The following is a 27003-nucleotide window of genomic DNA, read 5'->3' on the forward strand; positions in this document are numbered from 1 at the left end:
AGACTTAAAAGGGAAGCACTGGTTGAAAAGGGAGTGAGACCGCATTTATGGCTATTCCCCGATGTTACTCAATCTGTACATTGAACAAGCAGTAAAGAAAACCAAAAGAAAAATTAGGGGATGAGTTAAAGTCCAAGGAGAAAAAATAAAAACTTTGGGATTTACCGACGATACTGTAATTTGGTCAGAGACAGCATAGGACTTAGAGGAGCAGTTGAACGGAATTGACAGTGTCTTGAAAGGAGAATAAAAGATGAATATCTACATCTACATCTATACTCAGCAAACCACCGTGAGGTGTATGGCAGAGGGTACGTCCCACTGTACCAGTTATTAGAGTTTCTTCCCGTTCCATTCACGTATGGAGCGCGGGAAGAATGATTGTTCGAATGCGTCTGTCCGTGCAGTAATTATTTTAATCTTGTCCTCACGATACGCGGTATGAAGGGGGTTGTAGTATATCCCTAGAGTAACCATTTACAGCCGGTTCTTGAAACTTTGTTAATAGGTTTCCTCGGGATGGTTTAAGTCTCTCTTCAAGAGTCTGCCATTTCAGTCCCTTCAGTAGATCTGTGACACTCTCCAATGGATTAAAAAAAACCTGTGACCATTCGTGCAAAACAAGGATAATGGAATGTAGTCGAATTAAATAAGGTGATTCTGAGGGAATTAGATTTAGAAAACGACGCACTTAAAGTTGAAGATAAGATTTGCAACGTGGGTAACAAAATAACTGATAATGGCCAATGTAGAGCACATAAATGGTAGACATAATGGCAGGAAAAGCATTTCTGACGGAGAGAAACCTGTTAATATCGAATACAGACTCAGGTGTTAGGAAGTGTTTTCTGATGTTATTTGTCTGAAATGCAGCCATGTGTGGAAGTGAAATGTGAACGATAAACAGTTTAGACAGGAAGAGAATAGAAGCTTTTGAAATGTGGTACTACAGAAGAATGCTGAAGATTAGATGTGGAGATCACGAAAATGATGATGACGTGCTCAATAAAGTGGAGGAGAAAAATATTTGTAACACTGTTTGACTAAGAGGAGGAATAGGTCGATAGGACACATTCTGAGGCATCAAGGGATCACCACTTTAATACTGGATGGAGATATGATAGATAAAAAATCGTAGAGGGAGCCCAAGGGATTTATACAGAAAGCATATCCTGAAAGATATACACTGCAGTAATTATTTGCAGATGGAGAGACTTGCACAGGATAGAGTACCTTGGAGAACTGCATCAAACCATTCTTTGGAATGAAGACCTCAACAACACGATAAAAGATAAGTATAGTGTTTTCTGGGACCCGAAGATTGTCAAATGTAACATCGAAATCGTTTATAAATAAAAGAAAACCTTTAAATGCAGTTAACGGTATCGTCCCTACTAATAAAGGCAAACTTTCAATTATCACGACGAATTAATTACTCTACTTGTTCAACACATCTGAGTGCTTTTTACTTTTATTGCATGTCACTGCATTTTCATTGATTTCATTCCCAATAACCCATTCATGCACTTAATTCAGTTCATGTTCCTTCCTTATCTGTGACTCCTACCAGAACTTGTAATACTCACAAACGGTAATGTAATGCCTTTACGTTTAAATATTTCGTGCCGAAATACGGAAGACGGAAATCAAAGTACTTCACTAGCTCCATTAATAACACAATGACTCTGTGACACGGCGAGCAACGTACAAAACATCATACATTTCCTTAGCGAAGCACAGAAGCTAGACAGAGAAAACAAATGTCACATACCAGTGACCAACGGAATGTGGCTAAAATAAGAGAGTTCGGTTGAACAACTTCATACCCAGCCCCGACACAAGATATAAACCATTTTGCACTTTACTCCAAAGATCTTGAAAGAACATGAGGAATTTTTAAATCTCCTAATATGGAGAACGTGAGATACAATTGTCGATCAGCTCTTCATTAGGCACACGTTTCCGTAGTCATTGCTAAGTGCCGCTTCTAATCGTGTAAAGAACGACTTTGCTGGACTGTAACTGGAAAAGAGTGATTTTGAGCGATGAATCACGCTATACCCTGTGGCACTCGTATCGAGGGATTTGGGTTTGGCGAACGCCTAGGGAAAATTACCTGCCGCCATTTACCGTACCAACAGTGAAGTGCGATGGAGGTTGTGTTATGGTATGGGAGTTTTTTTCACGTTTAGGGTACATCCCCTTACTGTGCTTCAGAAACGCCTAGAGAAAATTACCTGCCGCCATTTACTGTGCCAACAGGGAAGTGCGATGGAGGTTGTGTTATGGTATGGGAGTTTCTTTCACGTTTAGGGTACATCCCCTTACTATGCTTCAGAAAACGCTAAATGCGGAAGGATATGTACACATTTTAAAGCATTGTGTACTACGTACAATAGACAAACAGCTCGGAGACAATTATTTGTATCGGCATGGCAGTGTACCCTTTCATAAAGAATCATTTGATGCGCAATGGTTTTTCTAACAATAATATTCCTGAAATTGACTGACCATCCAGGGACCCGATCTGAACTCAACTGAACACCTTTGGGATGAGTTAGGACGTCGACTTCGCTCCAGGCCCAGCGTTCAAAATCTATACTGTATCTGGTTTCAGCTTCTGAGGAAGAATGGACTGCCATTCCATCACAGACATTCAGATACCTCATTGAATGTGTGCCCAGCAGAGTTCAAATTGTCATAAAGGCGAATGGTGGACACAACCCATACTAATGTCCGTATACTTTTGGTGAGATAATGTATTTTAAGTGCACTTACGAACTTCTTTATAATATCAGTACTGACCAAAACTCCGTCTCCACAAAGTATGTATAGACAACTATGTATAGATAAACAATGTACACTGTAACTAAAATCAACTTATTGTGTTTCTTTGTTCTGTTTTTCGGAACGCAGAAGAAGGCGTTACGTAAATGAGTAACGCATTCGCTACAGTATGAGTTGGAATTCCACAGCAATTTATTTCAATAGGATATAAGAATGCTGACAACCGAATCTAAATTCTGAAATTTAATCTAAAACTGACAGCTTCGGCCTGCCACCAAAAATAAAATAGCTATTAATAATATATTTCTTTAAAATAGTATCTCATTAGCAGTTCCCTCTGTAGATTATCTGAATGGCTGGTTTGGAGGATTGCAGAGCTCTATGCTACAGTAACACAAATGCATTCGAGTGTAAAACAAATAATTATTTTCGTTTTCGCAATACCCATAACGAAAATAAAGCGTATTATGTAAGTAACTAGGGAAATTTCTCAGGCAAACTAACAGGTTTTTATTTATTTTTTCTTAGAAGTTATTGTTTTCATCTTGTAGAATGCTGACCTGCACCCACTCATGTATGTCTGGATTACGTAAATTTATGGATTTACAGAGCAGAAAGCAGTGTTGCACATTTACGTAGTTCACACTATCTGCTTGTTTTCTACTGATGTATTAATGGACTACTGGAAATATCACACAATTGCAACATATACAGTTTGTTAACGAATAATATGAACACAAATTCTAGAAGCAAATAACATCGATAAAATTGAAATTTGAAGTAACACGAGAGATACTCGGGAACTTGATTTAAAACAGATATATTACATGCGTACTGTATTTCAGGTGTTTATTCACTCGAGCATGGAGACGCTGTACGAACATATTCCGAAGAAAATCCTTCCTCAGGAGTACGGCGGGGAAGCGGGTCCGATCGAGGAAATGCAGAGTAAGTACAAAAGATCGTTTAACTGTATTACACTGAGCTAGTTCGTAATGAGCTCAAATGTTCGAATGGCTCTAAGCACTATGGGACTTAACATCGGAGGTCATCAGTCCCCTGGACTTAGAACTACTTAAACCTAACTAACCTAAGAAGATCAAGCACATCCATGCGCGAGGCAGGATTCGAACCTGCGACTGTAGCAGCCACTTGGTTCCGGACTGAAGTGCCTAGAACTGCTTGACCACAGCGGCCGGCTCGTAATGAGTGATATGCAACGTTACTGTAACTGGCTGAAGAAAACAGCTGTATTTCTCAGAGATGATTAAGATAAAAGGCATTGAACATAAACTAACCTAATCGATTGTGGATTGTATAATATACCGGGTGTTGGTCCTAACAGTCGTCAGGCGCATTTTGTCCGGTGTTTCGAGAGATATTTGCAGTTTCGTTTTTGCAGTAGTTGAATGGAGTCAAACCAGACTAATACTGCTCATCACGTATTCCATCGACGCCCAGTGTCCATGTAAAAGCTTCGCTTTGTTTCCCATTACAAACAAAATTGTATTTAAAACGGAATTTTACGGGCCCTTTCGACAGAGCGTTCCGACATTGGTCACGTGCGATATTTATTTTGTCGATATTTATTTAAGAGGGACAGTAAAACACGAAGTACATCAATTTCTCCAACAGCGATTTGGCAGCGCTGCTGCATGGCAGCCGTGGTCAGCAACACCCAGGGCACTATCAGGTCGCGCTGCAGGAGTACTGGTTATACTTCGTGTTTTACTGTCCCCGTTAACAAATGTCGCACTAGACCAATATGGGGTCGCTCTATCGAAAGGACACGTAAAATAACGTTTTAAAATTAATTTTGATTCTAACGGGAAACAAACCGGCTCTTCCCGTCGACACTGGACGTCGCATGAAATACGTGGTGACAGTATCTGTCTGAGCTGACTCCAGATACACACTGCAGAAACTAAAATGCAAATACAGGGTACGGCAGCCTTTATAGCGTAATTTGACTTGGCTAGTACAACGACGTACTGCAGGAATGCGCGCCAGCTCGTGCCGCATTCGTGTACTAATGAGCTGCCATCTCGAGTGTGACAGTGATATGGAGCGGTGGAGTGCACAGCTTCGTGCCTTTGTTGTTGAAAGTTAGTTCAAGAATAACGACTCTGTTGTTGCTACCCAGCGTCTATTTCGCCAACGTTTCAACTTGGGACGTCATGGGAAAGTTCCAGATGGACGGACCATTGTGAGGTGGGTACGTGCATTTCGAACAACAGGTTCTGTTTGCAGTGGCAAACCGGGAAGAAGTGAAAGAACTGTGCGGACACCATAAGCCGTGGAAAATGTTCGTGCTGCACTATTTCGTAGCCTAAAAGGTCTGCTCGTTGTCATGCGCAAACTCTGCATACGCCCGATCGCTCATTCAGGAGAATATTGCACGAAGATTTCTATTTTCACCCACATAAGCTGCCGATTGTTCAGGAAATTACGCCTCGCGATTGGGTTTCGCGCGAAACGTTCTGCTTAACCATGCGTGATCTCCTTCGCCAAAATCCACAAATGTTGCACACAATTCTGATGACAGATGATTTCGAGTTATGTGGTTCAGTGAATAAACAGAATATACGTTATTGGAGTCATGTAAACCCGCATGAACTGCACGTCAAGCCCTTGCACAGTTGTCGTGTCACAGTGTGGTGTGGAGTTGCTTCCTTTGGGATTATTGGCCCTTACTTCTTTGAGGATGACATCGGTGTGGCTGTAACTGTCACCAGTGAACGCTACCTAAAGATGCTGTAAGACTTCGTTCTTCCCCAATTAAGTATGGTCGATGTGGATGTGGAACAAATATGGTTTCAACAAGACGGAGGTACCTCGCATACAGCCAGAATTTGCATGGATTTATTGCGAGAGACATTTCCCGGCAGAGTAATTTCCCGTTTTGGTGACATTTCCTGGCTGACTCGCTCACCTGACCTTTCATGTGCAGACTTTTTCCTTTGGGGCTACCTGAAGCAAGGAGTGTTCCGAACACGTTGTACCACCATTCCTGAGTTGAAGGATCGCATCAGAACTGCCGTCGGCAATGTCCCAGGGAATACGTTACGCCGATTTATGGAAAGCTTCCAACGCCACCTAGGTGAATGTGTTGTGCAAAGGGAGCATCATTTGACAGGAGTCATATTCAAAAATTAATCCTCGCAATGGACAATGACTTACACATTATTAAATGGCATACCTTTAACTATTAATTGACGTAAAATGTAATAAATAAATTACAGTTACTGCCTGATGGTGTGTTTTTAATATCCTACTACGAACGCTGCCGCACCCTGTATATGCCGAAAATCCAGAGAAAATGCGACTGACAGCTCTCGGGAGAGACACGCTGTATAATATAGCGCTCTAACAGAAAGAGTAAAATTTGGAGGGGATGTAGTTTAAACTGAACGTCCAAAATTATTTACGCGAAGTCTGCAGCAGAAGACAATTCACTAATACTTCAAAAATTGCAGTTGCCCTGTTTCACAAGTTCGGAGACAGACGAGACATACTGAAACTATTGACCTATCAGCCTCCTCCCCGTTACGTTCGCAATATTCACTAAAATTATTACCACACGTATAGAAAGATCATTGGACTAGAAGCTAAGAAACAAGCTAGCTTTAGAACTGATGTGACACAACCGACGACCTGCAAGCCATGTACTAAACTACAGAAGGGATCAGTATCTATGTATGAATTGCAGTTTTGTCTGCAATACATAGATACTGACAAAGCTTTGATTTCAACTATAACAGGACGTCTGCCAAATAGCCCTTGAAAAAAAAAGTATTGAGTCACCCGGTGTTAGCGCACTGAAGAACATAAACTTCTGTACAGTTTGGAAGGTAGGAGACGAGATACTGGCAGAAGTAAAGCTGTGAGGACCGGGCGTGAGTCGTGCTTCGGTAGCTCAGATGGTAGAGCACTTGCCCGCGAAAGGCAAAGGTCCCGAGTTCGAGTCTCGGTCGGGCGCACAGTTTTAATCTGCCAGGAAGTTTCCTATCAGCGCACACTCCGCTGCAGAGTGAAAATTTCATTCTGGATACAAAATTTTTCTTTGCTCGTCAGAAAAAAACTGTGGCTGCGTGTGTCATAACGTGCAATGCGCATACGACAAAGAATTTAAAACTCTACTAAGAATGCTGGAGAACGGTTTTACTTTAAGGAAAAACGTTATTGAAAAATTAAACTCTAATTACTGTCAAAAAAGGACTGTAAAACACGAGAAGACTCAAAAAATTATGTAATTCACTTATTACAAAAATTACAGACATCCAAACCAACTGTGTTATTCATGACATGATGAAAACAAAATTTCCGAAAATACTTCAGTTTTATTTTGGCAAGGAATCAGTGGTCTTTCTTTAGCACAGGGACTTCCAGTATGCTTGGTCAAGAGCATTTTCTATTCTAGCCAAAGCTGAAAAGATACCAGTCTACTTCCATTCTAAGGATATACCAGCGCAACGTTCCCAGTGACGACTTTGCTTCTTCTGGTGTAATAGATGCATTGCAGCTGATTTTGTTACTCCTTGATGAACCTACATTTCTTAAAACTGTTAGAAATCTTCATCAGAGTAACATTACTAGTAACGGCCATACTGTTATTTTGGCCCTTAGTGCTACCTAACACCATGGTCAGAACTTTTTGAGGTGCAAAGATTTATTGTTTTGAATTATTCATTTGTCAAATGGTTTAATTTCGATGTGGTCGTCTCAGGAGGAATAAAATCACATTATATAAATGTTGAGTGTTGTTATGAACTTCGCAAATGTCCAGAAGAAAACAGGATTTTCCGCTTCTAGTTTTTCGTTTTTTTGTTCAGCCTCAATGGCCGCTCACTGAGCAATTCTGTTGTCATCCACGCCTTTTTGATGCAGCCATAAGACATAGAAACGATTTTATACTCATAGAACATAGACTGTTAGCAGCTTTCACTATTTGTTCGAATTATCGAATTTAAAAAAAAATGTATTTCCACTTCGAAGTATGCGATCTTTATAAATGTTTTTATGATAATTTCTTACGTCACGATTTCATAGATGCCTAACTTATTTATTTATACATCGTATAGACGTATATATAAATATTGTTAGTCATTTTAAACATAATGAAGTCATCTAACATTTCAATGAAAGTACGTAATTCGTCACATGATTTAAAAAAAACTGTTTAGTGTGTGAAGCACCTCTGAAGATGGTAACTGCTAGCCGAAATAACAATTTTTATGTGTCTATGCTATCGTGACGTAGTAAGTTATTATAAGTGTTAGACAGTCCTCTGTCTTCGAAATATAGTGTGTCTGGGGGCGGTCTGTCAAGATAATCGCTTCGATTTATCGACTGTACCACAACACACACAATTTCTTCGATTCATTGAGGTTCTTTCAAGGAACTGGACAACTAGTTCGATTTATCGAGAAATTCAATTCATATAGGTTATAATCAGCGGGAGTCTATTGTAATTAACACAACACAAGATTTTATTTAACACACACTTCTGCTATTTAGACAGAAACGAGCTAACAGTGACTGATTATTCCTAACAGTGGCTTACGCCCTTCCACGATATTCCTCATAAATTCCGTTGCTGGAACTACCGAAATTTGCTAGCTGCGAGACGAGTTCACTGTGCCGTGACTCAGCATTCCGTCATCTCATGGCGTCAGGTCACATGGCCAGATGAGTGAACAGTTCTCAGGCCCTTTGCACAGATTCTGTATCTTAACAGGTTTGTTTGTCTGTTTCAGCATTCGTTCAGTGGCTTGAAACACACTTACTTCCCGTTATCGTGTGGGATTCTTTACAACTATCAGTTCCACACAGCCGGTATCTAAGGTCAAGTTTCCCCGCTTTGTCTCGGGATCCTTTTGTCGATTTCATTATCCGGTAGCTTTTCGCCAAGAGGTTCAAAGTATTTATCAGCCTAAGTACTTTTATCTCGAGGAGCACAACGTGACATACAACAAATAACAGAGATAATTTGGAAGCTTAGTTCTGAAAATAGAAGACTGCTACTCCAGCGAGCGGTTCTCAAAATGCGACGCCTCGTGAACTACTATTTGTTGGAGGCAAAGGGATCTCGGTGTGCTGTAGTAAGCGAGTCAGAAGCACAGACAAGCCGTGGCTACTTATTCTTTGACTGCTGAATCCGGTGAGGGCATTTTCAGTTAAAGTTTTTCCTGCAAGAAGGCGGAGGAGTGTCTTTCTCTTCATGCTGCTGTCTGTTCTGAAAATTATTAAACGCATTCACAGAAAAAACTTGATAGCATTTTTAGACAATGATGGACGCTGTCCGCGAAATCGCATAGCTCAGAACCTCCGGGAGATTTCACCTTCTTTGGCTGACTGCACCACCGTTTACTGTAAGCATATTTCTGTACGATACCTGACTCAGAAAATTAATTTTTTCAGATTAAATAAGTAGAGACTTTCCTTGTTAAAATTAAGTTTGTGCATTTAAGTTAATTCTAAATATTTGTAATTTATTTTCTAAAACTACGCTGACACGATGTTTCCTCAAAAAAGCTGTCACTGAAAGTTTTCAGTAATATCCAGAAACTAATTATACCAGTAGAAGATATTCCAACAGTAGACTAATATGGTACTACAGGCAGTTCTTTTCGTTTGAGACGTCGTGTTTCAAGAATTAGTTAATATTTTTGTTGTTCCTTTGAATTCTACATCTATATCTTTACTTCGCATACCACTGTGAAGTGCATCATAGAGGGTACTTCCCTTTGTACACTCCTGGAAATTGAAATAAGAACACCGTGAATTCATTGTCCCAGGAAGGGGAAACTTTATTGACACATTCCTGGGGTCAGATACATCACATGATCACACTGACAGAACCACAGGCACATAGACACAGGCAACAGAGCATGCACAATGTCGGCACTAGTACAGTGTATATCCACCTTTCGCAGCAATGCAGGCTGCTATTCTCCCATAGAGACGATCGTAGAGATGCTGGATGTAGTCCTGTGGAACGGCTTGCCATGCCATTTCCACCTGGCGCCTCAGTTGGACCAGCGTTCGTGCTGGACGTGCAGACCGCGTGAGACGACGCTTCATCCAGTCCCAAACATGCTCAATGGGGGACAGATCCGGAGATCTTGCTGGACAGGGTAGTTGACTTACACCTTCTAGAGCACGTTGAGTGGCACGGGATACATGCGGACGTGCATTGTACTGTTGGAACAGCAAGTTCCCTTGCCGGTCTAGGAATGGTAGAACGATGGGTTCGATGACGGTTTGGATGTACCGTGCACTATTCAGTGTCCCCTCGACGATCACCAGTGGTGTACGGCCAGTGTAGGAGATCGCTCCCCACACCATGATGCCGGGTGTTGGCCCTGTGTGCCTCGGTCGTATGCAGTCCTGATTGTGGCGCTCACCTGCACGGCGCCAAACACGCATACGACCATCATTGGCACCAAGGCAGAAGCGACTCTCATCGCTGAAGACGACACGTCTCCATTCGTCCCTCCATTCACGCCTGTCGCGACACCACTGGAGGCGGGCTGCACGATGTTGGGGCGTGAGCGGAAGACGGCCTAACGGTGTGCGGGACCGTAGCCCAGCTTCATGGAGACGGTTGCGAATGGTCCTCGCCGATACCCCAGGAGCAACAGTGTCCCTAATTTGCTGGGAAGTGGCAGTGCGGTCCCCTACGGCACTGCGTAGGATCCTACGGTCTTGGCGTGCATCCGTGCGTCGCTGCGGTCCGGTCCCAGGTCGACGGGCACGTGCACCTTCCGCCGACCACTGGCGACAACATCGATGTACTGTGGAGACCTCACGCCCCACGTGTTGAGCAATTCGGCGGTACGTCCACCCGGCCTCCCGCATGCCCACTATATGCCCTCGCTCAAAGTCCGTCAACTGCACATACGGTTCACGTCCACGCTGTCGCGGCATGCTACCAGTGTTAAAGACTGCGATGGAGCTCCGTATGCCACGGCAAACTGGCTGACACTGACGGCGGCGGTGCACAAATGCTGCGCAGCTAGCGCCATTCGACGGCCAACACCGCGGTTCCTGGTGTGTCCGCTGTGCCGTGCGTGTGATCATTGCTTGTACAGCCCTCTCGCAGTGTCCGGAGCAAGTATGGTGGGTCTGACACACCGGTGTCAATGTGTTCTTTTTTCCATTTCCAGGAGTGTATTACTTATTATTCTTGCGGTTTCATACGAGTATGGTGCGCGGGAATAATTAGTGTTAGTTCAGTGCAAACACAGTATGTTTCAGTAATTGGTTTTTAAAAACAAGAACCTTTAGGAGCGTACATACGTAACAGACTAGCGACAGTTTTCTGTGACAATCCTAGCAGCAGTAGCTGTTATTGTTGTAAAATTGTGCGTAAGGAGACATCAGCTCCCACATTCAGTGCAAAGAAGCTTCGTGGTTTAATAGCCGTGTTACAAAGCTGCTACGTAAACGAAGCGACCTTCGTCACATGTTCAAGAATAGACAAAACCTATCAGACAAACAAATGCTGAAAGAAGCGAAAATGAGCGAAGGGAGGGGGATGAGATAAGCGTTTAATGTCTTTGAAAGTAAAAATTTGTCAACCAATCTGACTAAAAACCCTAAAAGGTTTTGGTCTCATATAAAATCAGTCAGCGGTTCGAAATCACCTACTCTGTCACTCATTGACCTTAAAGGCACCGAAACGGAGGATAACAGAGAGAAGACCGAAATACGGAATTCGGACTTCCGAAGTTGTTTCACCGCAGAAGATGGGAATACGGCCCCTCCTTTCAGTCAGTCAGTCGTACGGACGTCGGAAGAGCAGATATTTGAGATAACCGATCTCAGAATAGAAAAGAAACTTCAGTTGCTTAGCAGTGAAAAGGCATCATTAGCAGATGAGATACCTATAAGATTCTACAAACGTTATGCGAAAGAACTTTCTCCCCTACTAGTAGCAGTTTATCGTCGTTCGCTGGAGCAAGCGACTGGAAAAAGACTAAGCCGCTCCTGTTTTCTGGAACATATTTGTTTTATGCTCCATAATTATGTCGTTTTTGGGGAAGAAAATCTCTTCTATAAAAATCAACAAGGATTCGCAAACAGACATATTGCAAAACTCAATTCCCTCTGTTCCTCCATGACATCCATAGCGCGGTAAATAACGGCAATCAGTTCGAGAGCTTGTTTCTTGACTTCAGGAAGGCAGTTCATATCGTCCTGCACTGCCGATTATTGAAAAAAAAATACAAGCTTACCGAATGTCGGACGAGATTTGTGCCTGGATACACGACTTCCTTGCAGACAGAACTCAACAGGTCGCTCTTAACGGAACAATATCAATACAACTATAGGCAATTTGCGGAGTGCACCAAGGATGTGTGATAGGACCGTTACTGTTTACAATATATATAAATCATTTAGTAGAAAGCATCGGATGCTCTTTAAGGGTTTTCGCAGATGATGCGGTTGTCTATAACAAAACTGCAGTGCCAGATGATAGTATCGATTTGCAGAATGATCTGCAGAGGACTGATGAATGATGCAGACTCTGTCAACTGATCATGAACGTAAATAAATGTAACATATTGCGCGTATAGAGGAAAAGAAAGCCACTACTGTACAGCTACACTATTTTGAAAAATCGCTGGTAACAGTATCTTCCGTAAAATACCTAAGAGTAACTATCCAGATCGACCTTCAGTGGAATGGAAAAAGGAAATGACGTTTGGCGTCATTGGTCGGGAGGCCCTTGCGGGGCAGGTCCGGCCGCCTTGGTGCCGTTCTTATTACAGTCGACGCCACATTGGGAGACCTGCGCGCCGGATGAGGATGAAATGATGATGAAGACAGCACAACACCCAGTCCCTGAACAGAGAAAATCTACAACCCAGCCGGGAATCGGACCCGGACCGGTAGGACGGCAATCCGTCACGCTGACCACTTTTTTTTCCGTTGTGTTTGGTCGTTGCGGACGTCACATGACATCCGTTCAAGTTCGTTTTGTTGATCCTTCCACTCAGTTTTTTATTACAGAGGCCAACCAGCTCTCAAACCGAACGCGCTGAGCTACCGTGCCCGCACCACTCAGCTATCGAGGCGGGCTCCTTAAGTGGAATGACCACATAAAACAAATAGTGAGAAAATCAGCTGCCAAACTCAGATTCATAGGAAGAAGGTCAAGGAAATGTAATTCATCCACGTAGGAAGTGGCTTACAAGGCGATTGTTCGACTGCTTCTTTAGTGCTGTTCATCAGTGTGGGACGCATATCAGGTAGGACTGATAGAAGAGACAGAGAGGTTCCAACGGAGAGCGGCGCGTTTGTCACGGGATCTTTTAGTCGGAGCGAGAGCGTTACAGAGATGCTCAACAAACTCCAGCGGCAGACGATAGAGGCGTTGTGCAGAACAAAGAAGTTTACTATTGAAATTTCGAGACAGTGGGACAACATATTACTGCTCTCACATACATCTCACGAAATCTTCATGACGAGTTAATGCAGAGTATTTCCAACAATCATTCTGTCCCACGCCCCATTCGCGAGTAAAACAGGGAGGGGGATCACTTAGATTTAAGTGAGGACTGTACTACAACTCCACAGTATTTCTCCCATAACGGTCCTGACGAGAAAGGAAATAGGAGTAAACCATTGAATTACAGACCCATACCACTGACCTCAATTTGCAGTAGGATTTTGGAGCATATGCTGTACTCGAACACTGTGAAGAAAATGACTTATTGATACATAACCAACACGGATTCAGAAAATATCGTTCTTGTGCAGCACATGAAGTAATGAGTGCTGTCGACAAGGGATCTCAGATCGATTCCATATTCCTAGATTCCCAGAAGACTTTTGATACCGTGCCTCACAAGCGTCTATTAATTACATTGCGTGCATATGGAGTGTCGTCTCAGTTGTGTGACTGGTTTCGTGATTTCCTCTCAGAGAGTACACAATTCTTAGTGATAGACGGTAAATCATCGAGTAGAACAGAAGTGAAATCTGGCGTTCCGCAAGGTAGTGTCATAGGCCATCTGCTGTTCCTGATTTACATAAATGATCTAGGTGATAATCTGAGCAGTCCTATTAGATTGTTTGCTGTAAGTTACCGTCTAGTAAAATCATCAGACGATCCATCCCAATTACAAAATGATCTAGAGAGAATTTCTGTACGGTGCGAAAAGTGGTAATTCGCACTAAACTAAGAAAAGTGCGAGGTCATCCACTTGGGTACTAAAAGGAATCCGATAAATTTTGGGTATACGATAAATCGCACGAATCGAAGGGCTGTCAATTCGACTAAATACCTAGAAATTACAAGCAACTTAAATTCGACAGACCACATAGATAATATTGTGGGGAAGGCGAAACAAAGACTGCGTTTTGTTGGCAGAACACTTAGGACATGCGACAAACCCACTAGAGAGACAGCCTACATTATACTTGTCCGTCCTCTGCTGGAATACTGCTGCGCGGTGTGGGATCCTTACCAGTAGGATTGACGGAGGACAACGAAAAAGTGCAAAGAAGGGCAGCTCGTTTCGTGTTATCGCGCAGTAGGGGTGTGAGTGTCATTGATACGATACGCGAGTTGGGGTTGCAGTCACTGAAACAAAGGCGATTTTCTTTGCGGCGAGATCTATTTATGAAATTTCAATCACCAACTTTCTCTTCCGAATGCGAAAATATTTTGTTGACACCCATCTACGTAGGGAGAAATGATCACCATAATAAAATAAGACAAATCAGAGCTCGAACGGAAAGATTTAGGTGTTCCTTTTTCCCACGCGCCATTCGAGAGTAGAATGGTAGAGAAGCAGTATGAAAATGGTTCGATGAACCCTCTACCAGGCACTTAAGTGTGAATCGCAGAGTAACCATGTAGAGGTATGTGTAGATGTAGACGTGATTACATTAATCATAGCATGCACAGAGACGTTTAAACAATCATTCTGCCCGCGCTCAATACATGAATGGCACTGGAAGAAGCCCTAATATCTTGTACATTGTCAAGTACCCACTTCCACGCAGTTCACAATGGTTTCAAGAGTATAGATGCAAGCCAAGATAACAGATGCATGCACAAACTAACAACACTGAATGCATCCAATTAGTTGCCTGTAAAACAGATCGACATTGGCACCACTTGGGAAAATTCATAAAGTGCTGCTAAGTACTGCAAGATCAGAGAGACAGACAGTGGACCCTTTCTACCACCCACTTCTCCTTTGCATTATACATTGTCCAGATACATCAGTGTCATCACGTGTCAAAAATCTGAATAACCACATTACGCAGGGCAGTCTGCCGCGAGACGTGCAGCAAGAGAATCATAGAGGTTCAAGAAAGTACCGACAGGTATGTAGATCCATGCCGATTCGGATACTGTGGCCAGAGCTGCCCTACGTTTTTCGATTGAGGATCCATGGCGCATATAGCTCGATCGAGGTGGTGCTAAAGTTTCTCGATTGGGTTTTAATCTGGGGACTTTGTTGGTCAGGTAGTACGGTAAATTCTTCCCTGTGATCTTCGAACCACGCACGTGCGCCGCGAACTGTATGACACGTTGCATTGACCTCCTGGTAGGTGACATTGTGCTGAGGAAAAACAAACGTCATATAGCAGTGGATATGGCCGCTCAGGGATAGATGCATGCTTGTGTTGGTCAATTGTGCCTTCCAAAATGACGAGATCACCCAGGGAACGCAACGAAACAATTCCATAGCTCATAACGCTCTCTCCCGATTGCAGGGTATTTGCTTTCAGGCGTTTCACGCCGTATAAGCCAATGGCCATCTGCCCGACGGAGTATAAAACGTGGTTCATTTGAAAAGGTCGCCTGTTGCCACTCAGTGGGCATATAGCTGCGGTCGTGCATATTCCAGCCTTCGTCGCTGATAAGGGTCGTCAGCATGGGTGCATGAACCAGGAGACTGTCGTCTTTGAGAACACGATGTTTCAAGCCCCCTGCTTCATCTGGGCGGTCTACACCTACATCTACGTGGATACTCGGCAAATCACATTTAAGTGCCTGGCAGAGGGTTCATGGAACCACCTTCACAATTCTCTATTATTCCAATCACGTATAGCGCGCGGAAAGAACGAACACCTATATTTTTCCGTACGAGCTCTGATTTCCCTTACTTTATCGTGGTGATCGTTCCTCCCTTTGTAGGTCGGTGTCAACAAAATATTTTCGCATTCGGAGGAGAAAGTTGGTGACTAGAATTTCGTGAGAAGATTCCGTCGCAGCGAAAAACGCCATTCTTTTAATGATGTCCAGTCCACATCCTGTATCATTTCTGTGACACTCTCTCCCTTATTTCGCAATAATACAAAACGTGCTGCCTTTCTTTGAACTTTTTCGATGTACTCCGTCAGTCCTACCTGGTGAGGATCCCACACCGCGCAGCAGTATTCTAAAAGAGGACGGACAAGCGTAGTGTAGGCAGACTCCTTAGTAGCTCTGATACATTTTCTAAGTGTCCTGCCAATAAAACGCAGTCTTTGGTTAACCTTCCCCATAACATTTTCTATGTGCTCCTTCCAATTTAAGTTGTTCGTAATTGTAATACCTAGGTATTTAGTTGAATTTACGGCTTTTAGATTAGACTGATTTATCGTGTAACCGAAGTTTAATGAGTTCCTTTTAGCACTCATGACTTCACACTTTTCGTTATTTAGGGTCAACTTCCACTTTTCGCAACATTCAGATATCTTTTCTAAATCTTTTTATGGTTTGTTTTGATCTTCTGATGACATTATTAGTCGATAAACGACAGCGTCATCTGCAAACAACCGAAGACGGCTGGTCAGATTGTCTCCCAAATCGTATATATAGATAAGGAACAGCAAATGGCCCATAACACACCTTGGGGAACGCAAGAAATCACTTCTGTTTTACTCGATGACTTTACGTCAATTACTACGAACTGTGACATTTCTGACACGAAATCAGTCACATATCTGAGACGATATTCCATAAGCACTCAATTTGATTACAAGCCGCTTGAGTGGTACAGTGTCAAAAGCCTTCCGGAAATCTAGAAATAGGGAATCTATCTGAAAACCCTTGTCAATAGCACTCAACATTTCATGCGAATAAAGAGCTAGTTGTGTTTCACAGGAACGATGTTTTCTAAACCCATGTCGACTGTGTGTCAATAGACCGTTTTCTTCGAGGTAATTCATAATGTTTGAACATAATACATGTTCCAAAATCCTGGTGCATATCGACTTTAATGATATGGGCCTGTAATTAGTGGATTACACCCATTACCTTTCTTGAATATTGGTGTGACCTGTGCAGCTTTCCAGTCTTTGGGTACGGATCTTTCGTCGAGCGAACGGTTGTATATGATTGTTAAGAATGGAGCTAACGCATCAGCATACTCCGAAAGGAACCTATTTGGTATACAGTCTGGACCAGAAGACTTGCTTTTATTAAGTGATTTAAGTTGCTTCACTACTCCGAGGATATTTACTTCCACGTTACTCATGTTGGCAGCTGTTCTCGATTCGAATTCTGGAATATTTACTTCGTTTTCTTTTGTGAAGGCATTTCGGAAGGCTGTGTTTAGTAACTCTGCTTTGGCAGCGCTGTCTTCGTTAGTATCTCCATTGCCATCCCGCAGAGAAGGCATTGATTATTTCTTGCCGCTAACATACTTCACATACTACCAGAATGTCTTTGGATTTTATGCCAGGTTTCGAGACGAAGTTTCGTTGTGGAAACAGTTATAAGCATCTCGCATTGAAGTCCGCGCTAAGTTTTGAGCTTCTGTAAGAGATCGTCAATCTTGGGGATTTTGCGGCTGTTTAAATTTTGCATGTTTGTTCCGTTGTTTCTGCAGCAGTGTTCTAACCCGTTTTGTGTACCAAGGAGGATCAGCTCCGCCGTTTGTTAATTTATTTGGTATAAATCTCTCAATTGCTTATGATACTATTTCTTTGAATTTAAGCCACACCTGGTCTACACTTACATTGTTAATTTGAAATGAGTGGAGGTTGTCTCTCAGGAAGGCGCAAATGAATTTTTATCTGCTTTTTTGAATAGGTGTATTCAGTTACTCAATGGCTGCACGTGTATTCGCCCATACACATCTCTGCAGATGATGTTCAGCCCTGTCATCTACGGCCCGTGGTGCACCACCAGTTGCCTCGGCGCCACTTTTCGATAGCGCCGTTTTGCAATGGGCAGTACGAGGTGCATTCAAGTTCTAAGGCCTCCGACTTTTTTTCTCCGGACTGGAAGGAGATAGAAACATGCGATTTGTTTTAAAATGAGGCTGCGTTCATTGTCAATACGTCCCAGAGATGGCAGCACCGTATGGCAAATGGAATTTTACCGCCAGTGGCGAGAATGAGAACTGTTTTAAATACTTAAAATGGCGACTTTTCCTTACTTGAACAGCGTGCAATCATTCGTTTTCTGAATTTGCGTGGTTTGAAACCAACTGAAATTCATCGACAGTTGAAGGAGACATGTGGTGATGGAGTTATGGATGTGTCGAAAGTGCGTTCGTGGGTGCGACAGTTTAATGAAGGCAGAACATCGTGTGACAACAAACCGAAACAACCCCAGGCTCGCACAAGTCGGTCTGACGACATGATCGAGAAAGTTGGTTCAAATGGTTCAAATGGCTCTGAGCACTATGGGACTTAACATCTGTGGTCATCAGTCCCCTAGAACTTAGAACTGCTTAAACCTAACTAACCTAAGGACATCACACTCATCCATGCCCGAGGCAGGATTCGAACCTGCGATCGTAGCAGTCGCGCGGTTCCGGACTGAGCGCCGAGAACCGCGAGACCACCGCGGCCGGCGAGAAAGTTGGGAGAATTGTTTTGGGGGATCGCCGAATGACTGTTGAACAGCTCGCCTCCCGAGTTGGCATTTCTGTTTGTTCTGTGCACACAATCCTGCATGACGACCTGAAAATGCGAAAAGTGTCATCCAGGTGGGTGCCACGAATGCTGACGGACGACCACATGGCTGCCCGTGTGGCATGTTGCCAAGCAATGTTGACGCGCAATGACAGCATGAATGGGACTTTCTTTTCGTCGGCTGTGACAATGGATGAGACGTGGATGCCATTTTTCAATCCAGAAACAAAGCGCCAGTCAGCTCAATGGAAGCACACAGATTCACCGCCACCAAAAAAATTTCGGGTAACCGCCAGTGCTGAAAAAATGAAGGTGTCCATGTTCTGGGACAGCGAGGGCGTAATCCTTACCCATTGCGTTCCAAAGAGCACTACAGTAATAGGTGCATCCTCCGAAAATGTTGTGAAGAACAAATTCCTTCCTGCACTGCAACAAAAACGTCTGGGAAGGGCTGCGCTGAGCGTGTGCTGTTTCACCAAGACAACGCACCCGCACATCGAGCTAACGTTACGCAACAGTTTCTTCGTGATAACAACTTTGAAGTGATTCCTCATGCTCCCTACTCACCTGACCTGGCTCCTAGTGACGTTTGGCTTTTTCCAACAATGAAAGACACTCTCCGTGGCCACACATTCACCAGCCGTGCTGCTACTGCCTCAGTGATTTTCCAGTGGTCAAAACAGACTCCTAAAGAAGCCTTCGCCGCTGCCATGGAATCATGGCGTCAGCGTTGTGAAAAATGTGTACGTCTGAAGGGCGATTACATCGAGAAGCAACGCCAGTTTCATCGATTTCGGGTGAGTAGTTAATTAGAAAAAAAATCTGAGGCCTTAGAACTTGAATGCACCTCGTACACTTTAAGCACAGCGGCTCATGAACAGTTTACAGAATTTTCCGTTTCAGAAATGCTCCCACCCTCAGGCCGAAAGCCAATGATAATGCTCTTATGGACGTCAGATAATTTGCTTCGTTACCGCATTCTGACAACGACTGCAGTGTCTTGCGAGTCCCTTCGACAGGCTTTATATACTCTCCACTGCTACTGCTACCACCTGCCACCTGTGAGTGGTCATTCCACGTTGACGTCGAACGTAGGCGGTGGTCCAATGTGACTGGACAGTGTATTAAGATGCCCTTATTAGTGAAGACTGCAGTGATTCAAAAATATTAATGCTCGCTCAATGCATTGTGCGTTATATTGTACCGTGAAAGTGATGTGGGTGGTACCGCGCAGTTTCTGCCGAGAGTGTGAGAAATTCAGTTCGCTCCGAATGATTTTCCGTAAAGAATTGCCAAAAGTAAATGACAAAAGAGAAGGAATTGGCTTGGATTATGTGAATGAAACCAGCTTATGGTGCGTGAGAAATAAAATTCCTGATTTATCAGGAAACGCCAGGTACCTCGTAGTCCAAAATAATAAAATAAACTGTAGATCATGGAGTCATAGCAGTAAGCAGTAATGTTTAAATTATTTGTTGCAGTTGTCAAAACTGGCTAATAAGGTGCGGTCAGTTGTCCAGTGAGCATACACTTTTATTTATTTATTTATTTTTGCATCAGTTGTCACAGCGCAGACATAAGATCAGTAAGTTTTTATTCCGCATAATTGTTTTATTTCGTTTGCAAAACAATTATTACAGCAACGAAATTCATTGAAAACAGCGCACTTACATGATGAGTTACAAAGTTCTCTTTCTAAATTTGTAATTAGTTGTTCTTGTGGATTAAGAATCTATGTTCATGCACTGACATGTTCACTGGATGCTTTTCAGACTTGTTTCATCAGTTCCGCATAATTTCTGCTTGTGTTCTGCGAAGCTAGCAACTTTAGCGTAACGTATGCCAGTTCCAGGTCGTCCAGCGCCGACATGTACATTATGAAATGATCTTTTACAAAACACAAGCAACTCTATCGCAAAATATGAATGGTCCAGATAGTTTACCACCGACTTGTACTCTATGAAACGATCTTTTACAAAACCTAAAGAAATTCTGGTCATATGCAAAGGCCGTTAATGGCACCAAAGATAGCATCCAAGCAATTGTGCATGAGACAAACACTGAAATTCAGGGTAGCAAAGCAAAAGCAGACATGCTTCCTTTACAAAGGAAAACCAATGCGATATACCCCAATTTAATCCTCTTACCCCAGAAAAGATGAGTAAAATTAGTGTTAGTTGTAATGGCATTGAAAAACAACTGAAATCATTAAAACTGAAGCACCAGGGCCAGATGGCTCTGGCTCTGAGCACTATGCGACTTAACTTCTGAGGTCACCAGTCGCCCAGAACTTAGAACTAATTAAACCTAACCAACCTAAGGACATCACACACATCCATGCCCGAGGCAGGATTCGAACGTGCGACCGTAGCGGTCGCTCGGCTCCAGACTGTAGTGCCTAGAACCGCACGGCCACTCCGGCCGGCCAGGGCCAGATGGAATCCCCATCAGATTCTGTAGTGAATTTGCGGCTTTCTAAATTTTATCCATAATCTATCGGAGGTCCTTCGAACAAAAAGCCGGGCCCAGAAGTTGGAACAAAGTACAAGTTACATCCGTCTACATGAAGGGTAGTCGTCATGTTCCACAAAACTACCGTCCAGTGTCCTTGATATCTATATATGACGATAGTATCTGTTCCCGAAAGAACAGTTACCGTGGATGACCATGCAGCTTTGCTAGAAATGAAATGATAATTAAATGGACACCCTAGCTGCAAACAGGGGTTGATGTACTTCATTGGGGACATGTTGGCTTCCCGGCCATTGACCTTCTTGTGCGAACGCACACGCTATGCCCGAACTCGTATGGGACTTGGTAGATTAATCTGCCACGAGTAATGAGTATTATGGGCAAACATCTATTAGGCGCACTACGAATGTAGTGGTGTGGACATGTTGGGAATGTGGATCTCACGGGGAGCGTGCAAGGAATAAGTCCCTGCAGACACACCATCCTCTGTGCCCGCGGTGGCTCAGATGGATAGAGCGTCTTCCATGTAAGCAGGAGATCCCGGGTTCGAGTCCCGGTCGGGGCACACATTTTCAACATGTCCCCAATGAAGTACATCAACGCCTGTTTGCAGCTAGGGTGTCCATTTAATTATCATTTTCCTTTATATCTATTTGTCATAGAACCTTAGAACACATTCTGAGCTCAAACATAATGAGATATCTCCAACAGAGTGACCTCCTCCATGCCAACCAACATAGATTCCGAAAGCAGTGACCATACAAAACTCAACTCACACGTTTCTCACATGACATACTGAAAGCCTTGGATCAAGGCAGCGAGGTAGAATCAGTGTTTATCGATTTCCGAAATGCATTTCGCTCAGTTCCACATCTATGAGTATTATCAAAAGTGCGATAGTATTTGGTAGGGACAACGTAGCAAGTTATCTTGATACCTGGAGCTTATAATTATAGTGCAGCTACTCACTGAGGTCCAGTGTGGGCTGTAATTATCCTAATAGTATCACTAATTCACAGTTGGAACCAGTAAACTCATGCGTGTACCTGGTAGTAACACTTTATAGGACATGAAATGGAATGGCCGGCCGGAGTGGCCGAGCTGTTCTAGGCGCTACAGTCTGGAACCGCGCGACCGCTACGGTAGCAGGTTCTAATCTTGCCTTGGGCATGGATGTGTGTGATGTCTTTAGGCTAGTTAGGTTTAAGTAGTTTTAAGTGCTAGGGGATTGATGACCTCAGAAGTTAAGTCCCATAGCGCTCAGAGCCATTTGAACCATTTTGAACTGGAATTATCACATAAAGGTAAAGCAGGTGCCAGACTTGGGTTTATTAGTAGAATACTAGAGACACGCAACCAGTCTACAAAGGCGATTGCTCACAAGCCACTCATGGAACCTTTCCTAGAATATTGCTCAAATATGTGCGACCCATGCTAAACGAGAATAACGGGGGATGTTCAACTTATGCAGAGAAGGGTAAAGCGAATGGTCGCAGGTTTGTGTGACCCTGGGAGGGTGTCACAGAGATGCTGAAGGAACTGATTTGGGAGACTCCTGAAGTTAGACATAAACTATCCCAAGAAAGCATACTTACAAAGTTTCTAGGACAAGCTGCAAATTATGACTCTAGGAATGTACTAAAACTCCCCACACATTACGCCCGTATGGCTCACTAGGGAAACATTAGATTAATTACAGCCTGCACGGAGGCATTTAAATAATCGATCTTACCGCGCTCCGTACTTAAAGGAAGCGAGAAAAAATCCGTGTGACTGGCACAGTGGGGCGTATCCTCCGCTGTGCACTTCACAGTGCTTTGAAGACTATCGATGTAGATGTAGATGAAGGATGAGTACTAACTGATGCTTCCCGGAAGTAAATATTGCGCAGTATTGTTGTGTCGTTCTTGGCCTGTCACTTCCGTGCAAAATACTGACACAATATTATTGTGTCAGTAATGCTGAGTGTTTGAGGGCCAGCTTTAAATTTGCCTTTTGAGGAGAAGGGTGTCTGCGAAGGGGAAAGATGTAGCTTTTATTTAAGAATAACTCAATGAAATTACTTAATACTACAAAAGGTTAGTATGCCTACGTTAACTACGAAATACAGTGTTTATGTTACGTAATTGCGTAATAAACAAAAGAGATAACTGTAATTGACTCGTTAACATGACGCTCACATCGTTTCTCGCTCATGAGTTTCAGTGTTTATCCGCCTCGATAAATGCTTTGTAGTACACACCTAATACATCTGACATTCGCCATCTGAGTAAACCCTTTTACACTGGGTGTTTATAAAGAGCAGTTACTCACAGAGGTCCTGTGTGGTCTATAACTACCGTATGACAGCGAAACTTGGTACATATGCTAATATGTTAATACGGAACCAACTTACGCTGAAAAAAATTAATTTAGGTTAAGGGTATGAGCAGCGAATTTGTCACTGTACACTGTATGACATCCAACTGTCATTTCACAAGCTATAACGTGAGTGAACAGTGTGGTTATCGAGAAGAGGGACCGTGCGCTGTTAGTGGAACTGGAGAGGCCCGACGTCATTAAATGGTTTAAAGGAGATGATAATGAAATTCAGAAATACAGGTAAGCTTGCTGTGGCAGCTGGAAGAGGAAAGCGTCCTATACAAGTGGAGGTTATTTGCGAGATTTCGGTTGCTGCCGTGAGAGCTGTCCATTGCGTGGTCAACACTACGAAAAGTTTTGTACCTGCATAAGATCTACTGTTCAAATGAAAATGGCTCTGAGCACTATGGGACTTAACATCTGAGGTCATCAGTACCCTAGACTTACAACTACCTAAACCTAACTGACCTAAGGACATCATGCATATCCATGCCCGAGGCAGGATTAGAACCTGCGACCGTAGCAGCAGCGCGGTTCCGGACTGAAGCGCCTAGAACCGCTCGGCCACAATGGTCGGCGAGAACTGTTCATTCCATGGTCAAAGAGTACAGAAAGTGTTGCAGTCTATTTGACACTGGTACCTGCATAAGTTCCAGACAGTGCGGCAAATGAAACCACACAATCCGCAGCAAAGTTTAAAATTAACCCTTCGGTTTCTGGCATGGATCGAAGCTCATAACATGTGGCTGGGTATTCTATGAACTGAGGAGCCACATTTTACTCTACAGGGTGCAGTGAATATACAGAACTACCGAATTTGTGGTTCTGTTAAACTACGTGTTGTGCGCCAAGAGCCATTGCACTCGCCTTATTTGGCAGTGTTATGTGAATTCACAAGCCCCTTTATCCTCGGTCCGTTCTTCTTTCAAGGGAATACACCCAGAGCAGCTGTGAGGTGTACCTTAACGTTTGCACATTATCAATAATTCCTTGTACAGCACGTTATGCCTGCTTTGGAAGAGCACAGCTGTGTGGGAACCACTGTTTTCATGCAAGATGGGGAAGCGCCTCATGTCGCTTACCCAGGGAGAGAACTGGTTAATGCAACATTTCACGAAGGTCTTATCTCCAGAGATTTTCCAAATGCATGGCGTGCAACATCAACTGATCTGAATCCATGAGATTTTTGACTCTGGGGATATCTAAAAGAACGCATTTACCAGCGGCACGTTTGATGTCTACCTGACCTGAAGGCCAGTATACATGAACACGCTGCTTGTACTCCACCGCAGCTACTGCGAGCAACTACCGATCACCTAGCGTGGTGGCGCAGTCGTTAGCACACTGGACTCGCATTCGGGAGGAAGACGGTTCAAATCCGCTTCCGGCCATCCTGGTTTAGGTTTTCCGCGATTTCCCTAAATCGCTTCAGGCAAATGCCGGGATGGTTCCCTTGAAAGGGCACGGCCGACTTCCTTCCCCATCCTTCCCTAATCCGACCTTGTGCTCCGTCTCTAATGACCTCCAACTACTGATCACTTCGTTTTTTGGACGCAGCGTATCATCAACGTCTCCGGTGCTCATATTGAACAAATTACGTAAGTGGCAGTTAAAAAGTGAAGTCAACGGTACGCCTCTCTCACTTGTTTGTCCTTTTCTGCGCACGTCCCAGTTCTAATCAAACACATATGGATACATTTTCTATACGCTTTCTTGCATTCGCAGCGCCAAGTTTGTACTTGGTGGTCAAAAGTGGAACTAATTTTTTTCCAACGTAAATTGTACTTGCGTTAACGCATTAGAATATCTACCAAGTTTCGCAGTCATACGATAATTACAGTGCACAATGAACTTCTTTGAGTAGCTGCAGTTTAATTACAATCACCCAGTACATGCCGCTCCTTGCCCAAAACTGCACCGGCTAAAGCTGTAAACTTTACGTTGATATAATGATGTGTAATAAAATAAAGTAAAATAGGAGTTATTTGTGACAGGACCCATAACAGCCATTTTTTCACTTATGTCTTTCCCGTTTCCTTCTTAGCTACTCTGATGACCATTGTGAAATATTTGTTTTTCTTTTTAAGTCCAGCTTGTTCGTCCACGTATTATTAAGGTCTCATTTCAGAGTTATCTCTCCTTGTTGTGACAATATTTGGCACGTTTTTTTTGTGCTAGTGATATTACTAGGCAACAACAATGTTTTGCTGTCGTGTCTCAGGTTTACTACCCACTATGTGACGACTCTGCTTCATTCCAGAGGCCTGGAAGGCTAAGGTGGAGAGCTACAGCAGCTTCTTCAAAGAAGACGCACAGTTCGGCGTGGACGAATCGAAGAGGCCCGGCAAGCCCAAGACAATGACCGACCTCTTTGGATTGGAAGGATCCTTCAGGCAGCTATCGCTCGACTGAAATGCCAGCGGACGTGCTCTCCCACACACCCCATCGCGTTCGTGCATCGTCTACTATTCATCAACACAAATATATTTTAACGAAGAACTCAGGAGTTGAGGGCACACCTGCTATGTACACGAAAACGGCCTTACTTGAGCAATCAGACTCCAAATCTTACTGATGTCAAGAAATTTTTCTTTCATTTGTCAAATCGCATGGAGGTGAGAGGAGGAGCAGAAAAAAAACGGGACACAGTCACCATTTTCTCGCTGAATCGTCTCCTACTGACAGAATTTAAAGTTTTCAATTGAACGTCCCACCAAAAATGTTTAGTTACAATTTATTATGGGTAAGCTTAGTCGAAATTACTTTCACTATTGTCTAAGCTTTCTGTTTTCGAAAATATCTCGATTGTAAAAACTTCAAAATATACTGTTAATGCAATGATAATTTTGTAGCTTTTAAGTACCACAACTAAATTTCCTCAACTTCTATGTACTGTACAAAGCTCTGTTAGTGCTGGTCACCATTAAAACTGGGTGAAAGGTAGCCTGTTTAAGTCCTTTTGGACATTAAAATCTGAAGGTTATAGTCAGCTAAATTTGATTTATGGTAATGGCAAAAACGGCCGTTCCCACTTTACGTAAGCATCAATAAATATGTGTTGATATTACTGCTAAGGACTGTTTCTTAAATCTTCTGGATTTTTGAAATTTACAAAACAAAAGCTGAAGTATTCAGATCACATGGCCTTCATAGTTTTTCAGAAAAGTAACAATGTAACTTCAGATGCTGTTTTGCAACTGCCCTTCTGACTAACTTGTCTGCTAGAATGAAATTTTTTTGATGTGTACTACATCCTCCTGATTTTCCAGAGAAGTTGTGGGATATTTTATAGGAAAATGTAAATGCCAGTTTAGGGCAAAACCTAAGCAGTTGGACAATAATTGGCATTAGGTTCTTTCCTAGTGAGCTGCTCACTTGCTTGTCTATGGCAATGTGATTGTTGTGTTTCATTTCTGTTGCCTCTTCTGCATATGAATGACAAAAGCTGTTAGCACCTGTAATATGATACAAATAAATGGTGTCAGTATTGAATTAACTCGTTTTCTTTGT

The 27003-nt window shown here is 43.1% G+C and overlaps 1 protein-coding gene across 1 annotated transcript in view; it reads left to right on the forward strand.

The window, feature by feature from the left end:
* Window positions 1-25905, forward strand: part of LOC126419550 (alpha-tocopherol transfer protein-like) — a 66888-nt gene extending 40983 nt beyond the window's left edge. The window contains exons 5-6 of the mRNA XM_050086740.1: window positions 3633-3735; window positions 25754-25905. Coding sequence (XP_049942697.1) covers window positions 3633-3735; window positions 25754-25905 — 255 coding nt within the window. The remainder of the gene's footprint in view (window positions 1-3632; window positions 3736-25753) is intronic.
* Window positions 25906-27003: the final 1098 nt, after the last annotated feature.

This window comes from Schistocerca serialis, chromosome 9 (genome assembly GCF_023864345.2).
Source record: "Schistocerca serialis cubense isolate TAMUIC-IGC-003099 chromosome 9, iqSchSeri2.2, whole genome shotgun sequence".
Lineage (NCBI taxonomy): Eukaryota > Metazoa > Arthropoda > Insecta > Orthoptera > Acrididae > Schistocerca > Schistocerca serialis.